Genomic DNA, 17,694 nt, shown 5'->3' on the forward strand with positions numbered 1-17,694 from the left:
TATCCCTCTTAAAAATGGAGGATATATTGCAAATTTATTGGAAGCAATCCAAAAAACCATTTAAAGTGTCTGTAGTTAAAATTAAGGCACATACCAGAAACAATGACCCTCTTTGCATTGCATCCGCAGATGAGGTGGCCAAAAAGGCAGCCACAATGCCCCAGGACAATTTTCAAGTAGCAGCCACCCAAATTTCTGACTTGAAACAAATTTCTTTACCTGAATTGCAAGAACAATGTCCTAAAGAGGAAAAATGGACATAGATTGAGAATGCCTGCAAAATCGACAAAAACAATACCTGGGTTACAAAGGACCAACAGTTTGTGGCTCCTAGAGCAATTATAGTTCACCTTTGTGGTCTCTACCACCTGCCAACACATCAAAACCCCAAGGCTATGCTATACCAAATGAAGGGAAAGTGGTGGTGGCCCAAGATGACAGCAGACATACATAACTACTGCCGACAATGCCTTCTATGCGCTGAATGTAATGGAGGAAAAAAGCTTAAAGTAGTTATGAGGCATCAGCCTCGACCCATGGGCCCTATGCAAAAAATTCAAACTGATTTTATAGGGCCCCTTGCCACCTACAAAAGGAAAAAAATATTGCTTGTTTCTAATTGATCACTTTACTCTATGGATTGAAGCCTTCCCCACCTCTAAGAATGATGCAGGAACAGTGGCCCGGATCCTGGCCAACGAATTTTGCCCCCGATGGGGCTTACCCTATTCAATAGATGCAGGTCAGGGAACGCATTTTACAGGACAAATCATGAAGGAGGTCTGCTCTGCCCTAGGCATCAAACAGAAATTCCACTGTCCATACCACCCTGAGAATTCTGGATTGGTAGAATGAGCAAACCAAACTTTAAAGAAAAAGATCGTAAAGGCTTTACCTATTTCAAGGAACCAACTGGGTAGCACAACTACCCGCTGCCCTTCACCAGTGGTTTCATCAGTCAATTCCTGAGAAATCTGGGACCACTGATGCTCATTTAAACTTTGGAATCCTGGTAAGTGCTCAATGACTCAATCTTGACATTTTTGGGGCAGTACCTTGGCTTTTTTGGTGGCACATGTTAATATTAATGTTTCATCACATGCATCTTTCAAAATGGTGCTGGGGTGAAATCTCAGAAACAATCTTCAAATGTTTCTTTGCTGAAGTTCTTCACAGGCAAGTTATCAATACTACTACATTAGCAAGGCGCATTAGGTCTTCATAACCTCAGCTAAGAACAAGAATTTGGACGAAACGTCCATGGCAGTGGTTCCAAGCAAGGCTGTCTGGGAGCTTGTTTTCACACATGTAAACGTGCTGTGCCTTTACTTCCAGAGTGCAGGACATGGGGTGTCTCCTTGCCTCTGCTTGTATCCCCAAAGTTCATTCCCTTTGCTCCTTTCTTGTTGACTCCATGTGTAAATGGGGCTTCCCTGGGGTTGGCTCTCAATGCTTATGCTCCGTGGCCAACAGAGAGACCAGTGTATCTACAGCCGTTGTGTGACCCAGAACCTGTCAGCTCTGCCTTGGACACAGACGTTAAATTATATGTTCAGTGCATATACACAACTCCTTCAATTTTAGCCGTACTCCCCCCCACCCCTGCAATGATTCTGAGGAGCGGGATGACAGCACCTTCCACTGGAGACCTCCCATGACATCATTGCTGGGTAAACGCCATGAAAGTGGTGTGCTCAGTGTAGTGAGTTTGTCAGGCTGTTGGAACAGTGAACCCTTTGCTAGCTGGTACCAGTGGAGCTCTGCCAGCCTCCTGCCCAGCTGTCTCCCATGGTTCTTGCTGACATGGAGCTGTGGCACAGGGGAAGCTGGGGCAGGTGCTGCAGACAAGGCCGGTGTCCGGGATTGGACAAACCAGGGGGACACCAGCTGCCAAGCCCAGCGGCCTCATTGGTCAGGGGAGGCGCTGGAGGTGCCGCCCTCCTCCCGCCATGGTGCAGCTGACTCCTGGGTGACTGGGCATGAACTTTCCCTTCTCCCCCCTCCCCGTCGTTGCTGGGCTCAGGGCTGCGTTTGCACTATGTCACAGCTGGCCAGGATGGGGCGCAGCTCATGCTGTGTCTGCACAGATTCCCCCAGAACTGGTAGGTCTCTCTGGCTGCTCTTGGGTGGGAGGGGCGCCTGCTTCCCATGGCTGGTGAGGAGTTGGGATGAGGGGGTGTTTATTACAGTCATGCCTAAGGACCAGTCTGGGTCAGGGCCCCATTGCGCTGGTGCTGCACAGACCAAGCAGCAGGCAGTCCCTGCCCCTAAGGAGCTGACAGCGTGAGGGAGGTAGGGCAGGTGAAGGGCAAAACACACTGGTTCAAAGGCCGGCCTGGAAGGAGGGTCTCAGCGCCAAGGCAGGACCTGCTCAGGAACCCTGAATTCTCTCCCCAGAGAGCTGGGCCCTGGAAGATGGTGCGATCGAGAAGCTGCATGTTCCTCCTGCAATGCCCCTTCCTTTCTTCACAGAGGTGTGTCGCACGATGCTGGGTGAGCTGTGCTTGGGGCGCTGGCTATCACAGCTCAGGCCCCCGTGCTCAGCCCCGGCTCTGGGCAGCCGTGGAGGGGATGGGAGGGTTAGGGAGCAGCTGGGAATGGCCCTGAGATTTAGCTGGCAGGGACTCTCCCCCCATCCCCCGACTGGGCAGGGTATCCCCTGGGCACTGATTGAGCTCAGGGTTGTGTGTGTTGGCAGTTTGCCTGGTGCTACTAACTGCAGCAATTCAAGAGGCAGTTCCAGGTGGTGGTGCTGGACCTGCGGGGCTATGGGGGTTCAGACGCGCCACGCAGGAAGCAGCACTACCGGATGGAGGCCCTGCAGGAGGACGTGCATGGTGTCCTCCAGGCACTGGGCACCTAGGACCAGAAGGATGAGGAGTGGCTGCTGGGCATGTGTGAATGGAGGCCTCTGTGCTTTGGCTTGGGAGGGTATGAGCTGTAAGAGAGCTGGCCCCTTTGCTGGAGGAGAGGAACCTCCCTGCTGAAGCTGTTCCCAGGCGCAGAGGGGGCCTTTCCTCGAGACCCTGCTGCATCCCTCTTGACATGGTCACAGATGGCTCCCCCCTTCGGATGAGTTGTGGAAGTGCCCAGCCTGAGCTGTTCCTCCAGAAGGGGCAGAGGGGCTCTCCTCCAGTCCCCACAACAGCAACCCTGGAGCACCACTGTGGTTGGGTGGGGCACTGTGAAGCCTGTGATATGCCCCCCAATCCTTAGCATCTCCCTGGTTGGACGTCACGAAGCAGCAAGTGGGAAGAACTTGGCTGCCGTGTGATAGCGTGGCTGTGCTCTGCCGAGTCTGGAAATCCATTTCTGGGGCGAGAACTGGAGCAATGAGCCCATGTGTTTGTAGCAGAGACAGATGCTCAGTGTCCCATCCCACCCACTTGCTTGCTTGGTCCGTCCAGGCTGTCCCAGCCTCTGGCTATTGCCCCAATTGGGGAGCTGGGAGACAATGGAGGGGGGCATCTCTATGGTGGGGGAGGCAGTGGGGTGGTAGGGCATCTCTGTGGGAGAGATGGACCTGCCCTTGGCAGGGTAAGATAGAGGGGGAGGCTGGTGGTGTGGGAGAGGCAGTGGAGGGTGTGGCCTGCCCATGGTGGGGAGAGCCCTGACTGTGGAAGTCCAGCTCTGTCCAGCGTCACTCTGCCCTGATGGTCAGTCTGCCTGGCTGTCTCTGCTTCCAGGCTTTACCAAGTGCATGCTGGTAGGGCATGACTGGGGTAGTGTCATTGCATGGGAGTTTGCCATGAATCACCCTGTCAAGGTTCCTTCCCCACTCTGAACTCTAGGGTACAGATGTGGGGACCTGCATGAAAACCCCCCAAGCTTATTTTTACCAGCTTAGGTTAAAACTTCCCCAAGGTACAAACTATTTTACCTTTTGCCCTTGGACTTTATTGCTGCCACCACCAAGCGTCTAACAAATATATATAACAGGGAAGAGCCCGCTTGGAAATGTCTTTCCCCCCCCAAATCCTCTCCAAACCCTACACCCCCTTTCCTGGGGAAGGCTTGATAAAAAAACCTTACCAGAGGTGAGGTGAACACAGACCCAAACCCTTGGATCTTAAGAACAATGAAAAAGCAATAAGGTTCTTAAAAGAAGAATTTTAATTGAAGAAAAAAAAGTAAAAGAATCACCTCTGTAAAATCAGGATGGTAAATACCTTACAGGGTAATCAGATTCAAAACATAGAGAATCCCTCCAGGCAAAACCTTAAGTTACAAAAATATACATTCCATTTAGCACAGCTTATTTTATCAGCCATTTAAATAAAACAGAATCTAACGCATATCTAGCTAGATTACTTACTAAATTCTAAGACTCCATTGCTTTTCTGTTCCTGGCAAAAGCATCACACACACAGAGAGAGCCTTTGTTTCTCCCCCATTCCAGCTTTGAAAGTATCTTGTCTCCTCATTGGTCATTTTGGTCAGGTGCCAGCAAGGTTATCCTAGCTTCTTAACCCTTTACAGGTGAAAGGATTTTCCTCTGGCCAGGAGGGATTTTATAGCATTGTATACAGAAAGGTGGTTACCCTTCCCTTTATATTTATGACATGCCCCCCAAATCACAGATAGGGTGAAACGCTGGCTGTGATTTCTTCCTGGAGCTCCAGGAGAAAACAGAGTTAATAAGACACATGCACCTCTAAATATACTACCAACTGTATAAAGTCTAACAATATTTTCCACATTTTAAGGATGATTTTAACCAGTTGATTCTAGGAAACTTTCATGGGAGATTTCAGAGTAGCAGCCGTGTTAGTCTGTATTCGCAAAAAGAAAAGCAGTACTTGTGGCACCTTAGAGACTAACAAATTTATTAGAGCATAAGCTTTCGTGAGCTACAGCTCACTTCATCGGATGCATCCGATGCATCGCTCACGAAAGCTTATGCTCTAATAAATTTGTTAGTCTCTAAGGTGCCACAAGTACTGCTTTTCTTTTCATGGGAGAGTGCATCAGCCACCTTGTTAGAAGCTCCTAAGATGTGTTGGATGTTGAAATCAATATCTTGGAGAGCTAAACTCCACCAAATAAGTTTTTTGTTATTTCCCATGGTGGTATGAAGCCACTGTAGCGCAGCATGGTCGGTTTGCAGGTGGAAATGCCATCCCCAAGCATATGGGCGTAGCTTTTCCAGAATGTAGACAATGGCATAACATTCTTTTTCACTGACTGACAAGTTGCTTTCCCTCTCAGACAGCTTCTTGCTGAGAAACACAACAGGGTGGAATTCTTGATCCTGTCCTTCCTGCATTAAGACTGCTCCCACACCACGCTCGGACACATCCGTGGTTACTAGGAACAGTTTGTCAAAGTCTGGGGCCCTTAGTACAGGGTCAGACATGAGTGTCGCTTTAAGCTGGTTAAAGGCCTTCTGACACTCTTCGGTCCACTGAACTGCATTTGGCTGTTTCTTTTTGGTTAGGTCCGTCAGTGGGGCGGCGATTTGGCTGTATTGCAGTACAAATTGCCTGTAATAACCGGCCAAGCCTAAGAAGGTTGGACCTGTTTCTTTGACTTTGGGACAGGCCACTTTTGGATAGCATCCACTTTGGCCTGTAGGGGGTTGATAGTTCCTTGACCCACCTGGTGTCCAAGGTAAGTCACTCTGTTTAGGCCTATTTGACACTTTAGCCTTAACAGTTAGTCTTGCCTCCCTTAGGCGCTCAAAGACTTTTCATAGATGTTCCAGATGTTCTGCCCAGGAATCCAAAAATATGGCCACATCGTCAAGCTAGGTGATGCATATTCTCCTAATCCTGCTAGAAGACCATCTACAAGTCTTTGTAAGGTGGCGGGTGCATTCCGCAGCCCGAAAGGGAGTACATTAAATTCATACAGCCTGACATGTGTGGTGAAGGCTGCCTGCCAGTATCCCTTGGTTAAGTCCAAGGTAGAGATGAACTGGGCCTGTCCCAGTTTCTCTAATAGTTCATCTGTGCATGGCATTGGATAGTTGTCTGGGCGAGTTACAGCAAAAAGCTATCTCCCCGTCTGGTTTGGGAACTAGAACCACTGGAGATGCCCATGCACTGCCAGAGGGACGGATTACACCCATCTGTAACATATCCTGGATCTCCCGTTCTATAGCAGTTTTAGCTTGAGGAGACACCTGGTAAGGTTGGACTTTGAGTGAGCATTACTTGTGTCAATGGAGTGGTATGCCTGTTCAGTCAGTCGTGGGGTGGCTGAGAACATCGCTGCATAGCTAGTGCACAGCTCCTTGATCTGCTGTTGCTGCATACACCCAAGGGTCATGGAGAGGTTCACCTCTTCCATGCCACCAGCACTTTTCCCTTCGTAGTAGACACCTTCAGGCCACTCAGCATCATCTCCTCCCTGGGCTGTAAACTGACAAACCTTTAATTCTCTGGAATAAAAGGGCTTTAGAGAATTAATATTGTATACCTTAGGCTTTCGGTTGGAGGTGGGGAATGCTATGAGATAATTAACAGCTCCCAGGCACTCCTGGACCATGAATGGCCCTTTCCACGATGCTTCCATTTTATGGGCATGGAGCGCCTTTAAGACCATGACCTGGTCCCCTACCTTGAAGGAATGCTCTCTGGCATGTTTATCATACCAGGCTTTTTGCTTTTTTTGAGCATCCTGTAGGTTTTCTTTAGCAAGGGCTAGAGAGGTTCGGGGGGAGTTTTGTAGGTTGGTTACAAAGATCAGAATATTAGTTCCTAGAGAAGGTGTAAATCCCTCCCATTGCTGCTTCACCAACTGTAATGGCCCCTTAACCTCGCAGCCATATACAAGTTCAAATGGTGAAAACCCAAAACTGGGATGTGGTACAGCTCTGTAGGCAAAGAACAACTGCTGCAACATTAGGTCCTAATCATTGGAGTGTTCATTTATGAATTTACGTATCATGGCCCCCAAAGTTCCATTAAACTTCTCCACCAGGCCATTTGTTTGATGGTGGTAAGAAGTGGCAACCAAGTGATTTACCCCAGGAGCTTCCCAAAGGCTTTCCATAGTTCCTGCCAGGAAATTAGTTCCTGCATCTGTGAGGATGTCAGAGGGCCAACCTACCCTGGCAAAAATGTCTGTTAGTGCCTGGCACACACTTTTAGCCCTGGTCTTGCTTAGAGCTACTGCTTCCAGCCATCGGGTGGCAAAATCCAATAAAGTCAGTATATACTGCTTTCCTATGGGTGTCTTTTTCGGAAAAGGACCCAGAATATCCACAGTTACTCTCTGAAATGTTTGGAACTTCAATGATGGGGAGTGGCTGGAGAGGGGCTTTGACCTGGTCTTGGGGTTTTCGGACTTTTTGGCATACCTCACAAGACCGGCCATAGGTAGAAACATCCTTGCCCATTCCCTCCCAGTGGAATGACCTCCCCAAACGCTCTTTGGTCCTGTTCACCTCAGCATGGCCACTAGGATGATCGTGGGCTAAATTCAAGAGCTTGACCCAGTACTTAGTTGGAACTACCAACTGTCTCTGAGGATGCCAATCTTCCTGGTTTGATGGATCCTGGTTCCTGGATCGATTAGAAGAGCTGAGAGGCGGTGGGTTGCTCCGTGCCGCCATCCAAGCTCTCTGGAGGCTTTCATCTGCTTCCCGTTCAGTCTGGAACTGTTCCCTTGATGCTGGAGACGTCAATTCCTCGTTGGATTGTGGACCTGGGCTTGGTCCCTCTGGAAGCGATGCAGGTGATGGGGCTTTTTCCATTGACTGTGAACCGCTCTCCGCTGGTGCACTATGTTGGGGTTCAGGCTCTGGCTGAGCCTCTTGTGTAGGGTTATCTGCTGCTGCCAGTGCAGGTTCGGTGGGGCCCTCTGGTATTGGGGTTGCAAGTACGGGATTCAGTACTGGCAATGGTTCTGGTGCTAGTTGTTCCGCCAGTTCCAGTTCTGGGACTGGCTCTGTCTGGGTCTCTGGGACTGGATCCACTACTGCTGTTGCAGACATTGGCCTGGGGTCTGGTTCCATCACCTCTGACTGGGTCCTGGTAGAAGTTTCCGGAACAGAGCTAGGTGTGACGGCTTGTTTAGCCTGGCTGCGGGTGACCATTCACACCATCTTGGCTATCTTTACATGACTGGCTAAGTCTTCCCCCAACAGCATGGGGATGGGATAATCATCATAGACTGCAAAAGTCCACGTTCCTGACCAGCCCTTGTACTGGACAGGCAACTTGGCTGTAGGCAGATTGAAAGAGTTGGACTTGAAGGGTTGAATAGTCACTTGGATCTCTGGGTTGATTAAATTGAAGTCCACTAAGGAAGCATGGATAGCCGACACTTGTGCTTGGGTGTCCCTCCACACGGTGACCTTCTTCCCGCCCACACTCACAGTTTCCCTCCGCTCTAAGGGTATCTGGGAGGTATCTGGGCCTGAGGACCTCTGGTGTGATTCCAGTGCAATGAACTGTAATCTGTTGGGGTTCTTGGGGCTGTTGGCCTTTACTTGCCCCGTCTCATTACATTTAAAACATTGTTCAGCTGATGGGTCACTGGGGTGAGGTGGGTTGCTGGAGAACGGTGTCGCGGGACAATAAGGTGGCTGTAGGGTTCCTTGGGAGGTAGTTGGGGCCTTGGGCTGCCTCCGGTAGTAGGGTGTGGTCTGAGGTTGTCCCTTCTGGTATCTGCTCCAACTGCGACCAGTTTTTTTCTTTTCTGCCACCTCCCCTCATTTGGCTCCAATCTCCCCTGCCTCGATTACAGTTTTGGCCTTCCCATCTAGAATGGATCTTTCTATTTCCTCAGGAACACCCTCTAAAATCTGCTCCATTTGCATTAGGAAGGGCAAACCTTCTGGAGATTTAACACTTGCTCCTGATATCCAGGCATCCCAATGTTTCACAGTGTGGTAGGCATGTCAGGTAAATGACACTTCTGGTTTCCACCTTAGGGCTCTGAACCACCGACGGGAATGCTCGGATGTTAGCCCCATTCTGACTCTCATCTTGGTTTTCAAACAGTTCATACTTGTTCATGTGTTCTTTAGGCATTTCAGCTGCCACTGAGGGTCCACTGAGCTGCGGCCTCAGCTCTTCCATGTATTGGTCTGTAGAGATGCTGTACCCAAGGCAGGCCCTTTCGAAGTTTTCTAAGAAGGCCTCAGAATCATCGCCTGCCTTGTAGGTGGGGAACTTTCTGGAGCGGGGGGAAGTGGTACCTGGAGAAGGATTGCTAGGGTTTGTTGGTATATTCTGCTGAGCCTTTGCCTTCTCCGTCTCCAGTGCATGCTTTTTCCTTCTCCTCCAGTTCTTTGTCCCTTGTCTCCATTTCTTTTTCCCTTGCCTCCATAGCTCTCCTATGGGCAGCCTCTTGGATTTTTTCTGCCTCTTTCACTGCCTCCAGTCTGGCTAACTCCAATTTGTGTTGTGTCTTGGTTTCTGTCATGTTTGCCTCTCTGTTTTTAACTAACTTTACACCCAAGAGTTAGAAATAAAAAACAAACAAAAACTTGGCTTGTAAAATTTTGCTGTGCTGTAACCGGATACCTATGTTCTCTGATAGTGATTGTCAGCCTACAGAAAAATCCTTTAAAAAAAACAAACAAACAAAAAAAAAACCCTAACACCTTTGTCTCCAGGCAAATAGACAGAAAACCCCTCTAGTTGCTCTTAGGTAAAAAACAACTTCTTCAGGTCTGTGAAGACTTGTGAATTTCCCTGCAGGAGGTTAACTACCCTGCCTTTAGGTAGAGAAAATTCCAGCTCCCAAAAGACATTTCCCTTTTGTCTCTGCTCTGGCCCCAAAGCAGAGACAAAAAAACCCAAAAACCTCTAACTGCTTTCTGCTTAAAACCTGCTTTCCAGCAGCCTAAAGGAAAAAAAATATTTCCTTTTAAAATCTGTGCATCTGGTTCAAAAAATCTCAAATTGATCTCAAAATGATTTCAAGTTAATCCCACCGCTCTGCCACCATGTCAAGGTTCCTTCCCCACTCTGAACTCTAGGGTACAGATGTGGGGACCTGCATGAAAACCCCCCAAGCTTATTTTTACCAGCATAGGTTAAAACTTCCCCAAGGTACAAACTATTTTACCTTTTGCCCTTGGACTTTATTGCTGCCACCACCAAGCGTCTAACAAATATATATAACAGGGAAGAGCCCGCTTGGAAATGTCTTTCCCCCCCAAATCCTCTCCAAACCCTACACCCCCTTTCCTGGGGAAGGCTTGATAAAAAAAACCTTACCAGAGGTGAGGTGAACACAGACCCAAACCCTTGGATCTTAAGAACAATGAAAAAGCAATAAGGTTCTTAAAAGAAGAATTTTAATTGAAGAAAAAAAAGTAAAAGAATCACCTCTGTAAAATCAGGATGGTAAATACCTTACAGGGTAATCAGATTCAAAACATAGAGAATCCCTCCAGGCAAAACCTTAAGTTACAAAAATATACATTCCATTCAGCACAGCTTATTTTATCAGCCATTTAAACAAAACAGAATCTAACGCATATCTAGCTAGATTACTTACTAAATTCTAAGACTATTGCTTTTCTGTTCCCGGCAAAAGCCTCACACACACAGAGAGAGCCTTTGTTTCTCCCCCATTCCAGCTTTGAAAGTATCTTGTCTCCTCATTGGTCATTTTGGTCAGGTGCCAGCGAGGTTATCCTAGCTTCTTAACCCTTTACAGGTGAAAGGATTTTCCTCTGGCCAGGAGGGATTTTAAAGGTGTTTACCCTTCCCTTTATATTTATGACACACCCAGACATGGTGGAGAAGCTCATTTTCATGAATGCCACCCACTTGTCCATGCTTCAAGGTGAGGCTCTGACCTGTGAGGGTCTGCGGCAGGTCCAGGTCAGAAGAGGCTAGTTCTTACAGCGCAGGCAGCTCTGGCACCTGCCAGCAGCATGGAGGTCCCAACCAGGTGACAGTGGTGCTCCTTGGGGTGGGGAGGCAAGGACTCTTGGGGTCTCTGCATTGTGGCTGGGGCTCCCTGCCTCCACAGGGTATGCAGGCTCTCCGAGCACCAGGCCAGCCCAAGCAAGCTCTGAAATGATGTCACTGGCACTTGCTGTGTGACTTTGGCTTCTATCTCTGGTGGGAGCCCTGGGTGTTCCCGGGGCACTGGGGTAGGAGACCCTCTAGCCTCAGCACGTCTGTGTCTGCCTTTCTGCCCACTTGCTGCAGAGTACGTAGCCTGCCACCCCTGCCAGCTGCTGCACTCCAGCTACATATTGATGTTCCAGCTCCAGAGGCTGCCTGAACTGCTCTTGTCTTTGGGTGACTCCCAGGTGAGAGCGGGGGATGAGTGGGGTAGGAGCAGGGAGTGGAGCTGGTTGGTTGCGGGAGTGGGAAGGGACCTGACAGCTGTGGCTCAGCTTAACTAGAATTCCAAATGTGCCTGTTTATAGAACTGCCCTTTCGCTCTCTGCCAGAGTCCTGGGTGCATCCACCTCTGGGGTGGGGATGTGGCACCTGGTAACCACCCACTATGCAGCATGTTAGGGCTGGAGGTCAGGGATGCAGGGTGGAATGGCCCCAGTGGGAATTTAATCCTGACTCAGGAAAGCTGCCAGGGGATCGTTAATGACTGCGGACAGTTACAGCTCTGGTGTGCAGCTCCTTCAGCATCCCATACAACCCTGCTGGGATATTGGGATCAGCACTGGCTTCTGAAGTTAGGCCTCCCCACCCCCAGCACCATTGGGGCCAGTGCAGTGCAGGGGGAGAAAACCTGCATACTGAGTGGTGACTCGTACTGTGTCCGGCAGTCCCTTGTTTTTCAGCTGGCGGATAAAACAGAGGCCCTAACCATTGGCACTTGTTAAAGATCCCAGGTGCTTTTTGCAAGGGTGCTGGCCTGGCTGAATTCTGGGATTATACCCACCTATACTGGAACTGCTGCAAGGAGTAGCTAAATAGCAATCCAATAAACTCTCTGGTTCGACAGGAGCTGAACTTTATACTAAAGGACCCTGGCCCTTTGGAGCAAGGTGCTTTGTTCTGGGCTGCCTAGAGCCAGACTTCAGGAGAAAGGCAGGTAAGTCAAACCCATGAAAGGAAATAATTAGCCAGTGGAACTCACTGCTACAGGAAGTTATTGAGGCCTGAACTTAGAGAGGTTCAAACAGGAAATGGACATTTTTCTGGGTAAGGAGAAGAGCCAGAGTTGTGAGGTTATGACCAAAACCAAAGGCAAAACACCATGTTGGCCAGGAGAGCGACAGTCCTGCTTCAGGGCTTTAGTGTGTCTCTGAGTATCAGAGCCTGGGAAGAGACCTTGCGAGGGCTGGGGGTGGGTTCTTACCCCTTCCTCTGTAGCAACTGGCACTAGCCCTGTCAGATATGGGATCCTGGGTAGATGGAGTGTGGGGTTGATCCAGGTGGATGATGCCCATGTGCCCCCCCCCCCAGCTGTGTGTATGTCCTGTCCATGCCTAACCTGGAGGCAGGAGTGTGACTGCCTCTCTCTTCATCCCCCAGAGCCCGACAGGCTCTTCCTGCTTGCTCACTGAGGAGACATTTTATGGTCCCTCATTGTTCTGGGACTCTCCCCTGGGATTTGGGATGCTTGTGTGACTCTGTTGTGGGGAGGGGTGGAACTTGGCCCTCTCTACATGTGCTTTTATGGGCCCCACCAGGGAGACAGCCCTTGCTTGATGAAAGCCACGTGGGGGTTCTAGGGCAGTGCGAGAACCAGCGCTGGTCCCTGAGATCTCCCTGATGCACTTTAGGAAGGCAGCAAGCTTGTCCTTGGTATGAAAAAGGTTGAGAAACACTGTTCTAGGAGAAGCAGCATGAGCATGCGAGGGGTCCACTCTGGGATAGAGGAGACTGAATAGGTCAGATTCCTCCAAGGAGGCCGCTGACTCCATGCTAAGCTTGCTGGCTAGGAAGAACGGGGGACAATTCTGGGGAGCACCTCACCTGTCCCAGTAGCTGGTCAGGGTCATCTCGGGGCGGGAGCCTCCACGAGCCAGAGCCTTGACACTAGGTGGAATTCTGCTTCTGCATTTCATGGGGGCTCCCCATCCCTGCCTGGCGGGGGCTCGCTAGCTCTGGATGGGGTTAAGATTTGGGAAATACCAGCCTGTTGGCCAGGAGCCAGGCCCCTGCCTCTTTGGCTTGCCAGGATCCAGATCTGAGCCATCCCTGCGGAGGGATTAGGCTGCCTGTTCTGGATGGGGTTTGTTTGCTAGGAGCCCTCCCCCTGGCTCACCAGGCCCCACATCTGAGCTGTCCCTGACCCCGGCTGTGTCTGTCCTGGGGCAGATGTTGAAGGAGTTGGCCAGCAGGAAGGCAGAAATCCAGACCCCTGAGCAGTGCCTGACGGTACAGGAGTTGGAGGCCTATATGTTCAGCTTCTCCAAGCCTGGAGCACTGATGCCACCCCTCGATTACTACAGGAACGAGTTCAGAAAGGGCCCCTGCCCCTCCATGGGGCTCGACCCTGTGCAGCACACAGAACCCCGTGAGGTGCCCCTCAATTGCTGGGGAGATGGGTTGGGTGGGGGTGCAAGTGCTGGGCTGGAAGGAGCCAGGAGGGGGAAGTGACTGCTGCAGCCCCACTGGCTGCCCAAGCAGCCCTGCAGGGAATGAGCAGAGGGGCTAGTGGGTGACAGCCCCAAGGCAGGAAGGGATGTGCTGGGGCCTGCACAGGGCTGTAGGATCCCATTCCACCTGGTGCTTCCCCTGACACTGCGCAGAGCCAAGGGCCGGGGGATCTGTGCGCACTGGGAGCTGCTGCCCCTCTCTGCTCCCAGCTGGTCTCTAGCTGGAGCCCTACACCTGCCCCAGGGAGACAGCCTGAACTGTGACATGGGCTCCAACAGGGAGCCATGAAATTGACAAGAATGACAGCCAACCGCTGATGTAAGTGACCACAGGGATGCTGCGTCGTCCTATCCACACCGACATAAGCCCTACGCCTCTTGTGGAGGTGGAGTTGTTATGTTGGAGTAACAGGGCACTTACGTCAGCAGGAGCAAGGCTGTAGTGTTACTCCTGGGGGAATGCTGTGCCACTGCGTGTGCACAGAATTCATTTCCCCGGCAGATTTCTTTGCTTCCCTGAAGAAAAATGATTTTCTGGCAGGGAAGCAAAGGGAAGCTGCAAGAGCAGTCATGCACCACTCCCTAGCTACACAGGTACATCATTTCAGGCATCTGGAGCAGCTAGTGGAGAGGTAAATCACTGTGGGGCTGGGGACACCCCAGCCAGTGGCTCCTACCCTGAGCTGGGATCAGCTGCTAGTCCCAGCTGGGCTGGAGGCAGGAGAGGACGGGACTTCCTCTTCCCCTGCATAGAGTGGCTGGGGCTGTGTCAGACTCACCAGCAGAAACCTCCCACAGCTGCAGGAAGCTCAGCATCCTCAAAGCAGCTGATTTCTGCCGTGGATTCCCCACGCTTACCGTTCCCCTTAGTGACTCCCTGTGCTCTGCTGCCCATACGTATGACTGGAGCTCAGGGTGCCTAGATGCCAGTGCTCTCTGCCAGGGATAGACTCCTTAGCGCCTTGACTGTAAATCCATTTGCAGAGGGTGATAGCTTCTGGATAGAAAGTACTGCCTTATGGTCCTAGTGCTCTGAGTGTATTTAATAAATGGCATTTGGTACAGAAACCTCCCTGGTGTGGGCAGGTGTGGCCAGCCTTGGCCAAGAGATCTGCATGTCAGGAAATCTCCCAGGACTAGTCAGGGATTTGCCTGCCTGGAGCTGTGCTTCCTCCCCCTTCCCCGCCCCAGGCGGCCCCTGCTTGCAGAGAGGCTGTAGTTCCCAGCCGGGACTGCTGGGGGTCTGGTAAATGGGTGGCGTGTGGATGCCTCTAGGAGCTGGGCCTGGCTGGGCCAGTAGGGGTCAGCAGCTCAGCTTACAGCCACTGACTGGGCAGGGAGGCAAAGCTGTGCCTGCTTCCTCCCATGTGGCTGTGGGGGGTAGGAGGCCACCTGGGCTGCCCCACTTCCAGGATGTCTGCATCGCTAGGGCCCCAGACTCCCCCCATGGGAGCAGGTGGGGAAGGGGAAGCCAGCCCTGAGCAGAGGGGAGCTGGCTCTTGCTGCCCCAGCCCAGTAAAACGGCTCACTTTTGCTTTTCCATCAGCTGCTGTGCAGCACTTCTGTCCCCAGGTCCTGGGCTAGGCCCCTCACCGGGGTATCTGGGCACATTACAGACATCCCGGGGTTTAGGAGGGAGGGAAGGATCGTTATCCCCATTACACAGAGAGGGGAAGGGACTAGCTTAGGGCCGCCCACAGTCTGTGGCAGAATAAACCCAGGTGGCCTGAACCACAGACCATCCTCCTGCTTAAAGTGCCCAGGGCTAGAAACAGACCTCAGCAGGGGAGGCCTGGCCTTCCCCTTCTCCTCCCCAGCAGAGCCACACCCCTGTGCCTCAGCTCCAGTCCCCCCTGCCGCTGGGGGCTCTCCTTTCCCAGCCCTGGCTGGAGTTGCATCACACACTGGAGGCCCAGAGAGGTTAGGACCAGAACTAGCAGACCTCCCCCACAAAGGGGCTGAGTTATGTGACAGCCCAGCAGGAGCACAGGGCAGAGGCTAGGCTAGAACCCAGGGAACATGGCTCCATGGCCAAGACCTTAACCACAGACCCCCTTCTTGGGCAGGTCTGCAGCCCCTTCTCCCAGGCCCTTCCTTTGCTAGCAGGGATGGCTGGTGTCTCTGCTGATGGTGTAGGCTGAGCACAGCCGGTTCGGGAGTACCCAGCCCAAAGCAGCCGGGCTCTGGATTCACCCCCATGCTCCACTCCCAGATCCCCACCTTCAACTCCCTGGGGGGGACCTTCCCCCCTCAGTTCCTACTGCCTGGGAACTCGGTGCCTCTGTTGGAGTAATGAGATCCCACAGGTGGGTCCAGGGGGAGTGAGTGAGACAAACTGACTCTGAGGGCCTCCCAACACCCAGGGCAGCCCCAGCTCCAGTCCCCCTGGCCTCATGAAAACAGCCGTCAGCCCAGCCAGAGCATCCCTGGGGAGAGCAGGACCCAGGCTGCAGGTCCCAGGCCGTCAGGGACCAGCCACTAGCCCGGCCAGCCTGCCGCCGTGGGACCCGGTCTGGGGCTGAGGGCTAGGGGATCTATCCTTCCCACCTCCCTGTGCAGCTCCACCAGTGGCTCAGCTCACGTGGGAGAGCAACCAGAGACCCCCCACTCATCTGCTGGCAAAGTCACAGTCCCCCCACAATAGCTCCCTGGGGCCCTGGCCAGATTGCCACCCCTTCCCCCACACTGAAAGGGGGTTTCAGACGTTGCTTTGCCTCATGGGGCTGCAGCTGGAGGCACAATCCCAGCAACAGTTTTCCATGGCTGGCCAGCAGGATGAGGCGCAAACTGAGATCTTCCCCCCAACAAGCACGGGGAGGCTGCCACACCTGGGGTCCACCGCAGGACTAAGTGGCCTCAACTCCTTCCCCCTCCAGCCATTTCCTCTAGACGCACGTGGAGCGCGCTGCGTGCCAAGCACACAGATCAGCTCCTAGCTCCCGGCTCCCCCGCACCAGCCCCTCATTCCAACAGTGTCAGCGCTGCACAGCTGGGCAGCCTCCCATTAGGGGGCGGAGGGGGAATCAAGCGTAGTCAGCTCCAACCCCACCGCAGCCCATCTCTTGGCACGCACAATCTGAGGGCTCCTTTGCCCTCTGCTCTGACCCCACAGCCCCTTGAGGGGCTACATGCATGGCAGCTGGGACAGCGAGGTGTGATGCTGAGAGTCGTGGGCTCCGTTCTCCTGGGGCAGCTGGCAGGCCTACCCTGGGGTGCCAGGAGGAGGTTCGGGTCCAGCCAGCAGGAAACCCCTTGGTCTGTCGGGTGTGGCGGGCCTGATGCTCCAGTGAGATTCTACCGCCAAAACAGGCAGTCGACAGCTGCAGACACCTTCCCTTACTTCTGAGCTGATGGGAACGGAACTGCCTCAGCACAGAGGAAATGGGGCTCCTCTGGCACCCTACAGACAAAGACAGCTCCACATACGTTGCCAAGTGGGGTGCAGGAACCAGAGCCATCCAGAGAGAAATGGATGGCTGAGAGCGCCAGGACCCTTGGGTTCCGTTCCCAGCTCTGCAAGGGGAGTGGGCTGTAGTGGTTAGAAGGGATGGGGGGCTGGGAGTCAGGAATCCTGGGTTCTGTTCTCAACTTTGGGAATGGGGTGAGTCTAGAGAATTAGAGCAGGGAAGGCTGAGAAGAATCAGGACTCCTGGGTTCTGTTCTGAGCTCTGGGAGGGGAGTGGAGACTAGTGGTTAGAGCAGAGGGTTGGGAGCGTGAAACCTGCGTTGAATAATAACCCTGCACTATAGTTATCTTTCACAGCAAGTTACCTCTCTCATCGCTGGCACATTGCTGTGTGCTGGCAAGTCGGTAGGACTCCCAGCTCACAGTCACTAGAAAGGCGAGGGGGCTGACCAGCTGCGATCCCAGGACTCTTGCTGAGTTTGTCACTTGCCCAACAGAGCCAGGGGAGGCCAGATCCCAGCTGGTCCAGTGCGGAGCTGGGTAAGCATTTTGAAGATCTCTCCTGGCCTCCTCAGTGCTTCCTAGCCAGCGGGTGCCCTGCCCCAATGCCCCAGCTCTGTGGAGAAGCGGGGGAGCCCCCCCCCCCATTCCACATACTGAACCGCAATAAAAGCAGCATGAAACACAAGGTCAGCTCCAGCCATGCTCCCCCTGCCCCCTTCGACAATCCAATGGGATCCCCCCACACTGCACCGCTGGGCTCGTGCGGATTTCATGGACAGGAGGCCACGACGCAGAGTGA

At 52.4% G+C, this 17,694-nt stretch overlaps 1 protein-coding gene across 1 annotated transcript; it reads left to right on the plus strand.

Annotated features, from left to right (window-relative positions):
* The first annotated feature begins 851 nt into the window (after positions 1 to 851).
* Positions 852 to 15,070, plus strand: EPHX3 (epoxide hydrolase 3). Its single transcript, XM_043506607.1, is given in 7 exon segments — positions 852 to 882; positions 2,024 to 2,106; positions 2,699 to 2,837; positions 3,687 to 3,766; positions 10,985 to 11,224; positions 13,206 to 13,404; positions 15,033 to 15,070. Coding segments are annotated over 7 exon segments (810 nt in total).
* The last annotated feature ends 2,624 nt before the right edge of the window (positions 15,071 to 17,694 follow it).

This window comes from Dermochelys coriacea, chromosome 20 (assembly GCF_009764565.3).
Source record: "Dermochelys coriacea isolate rDerCor1 chromosome 20, rDerCor1.pri.v4, whole genome shotgun sequence".
NCBI classification, from domain to species: domain Eukaryota; kingdom Metazoa; phylum Chordata; order Testudines; family Dermochelyidae; genus Dermochelys; species Dermochelys coriacea.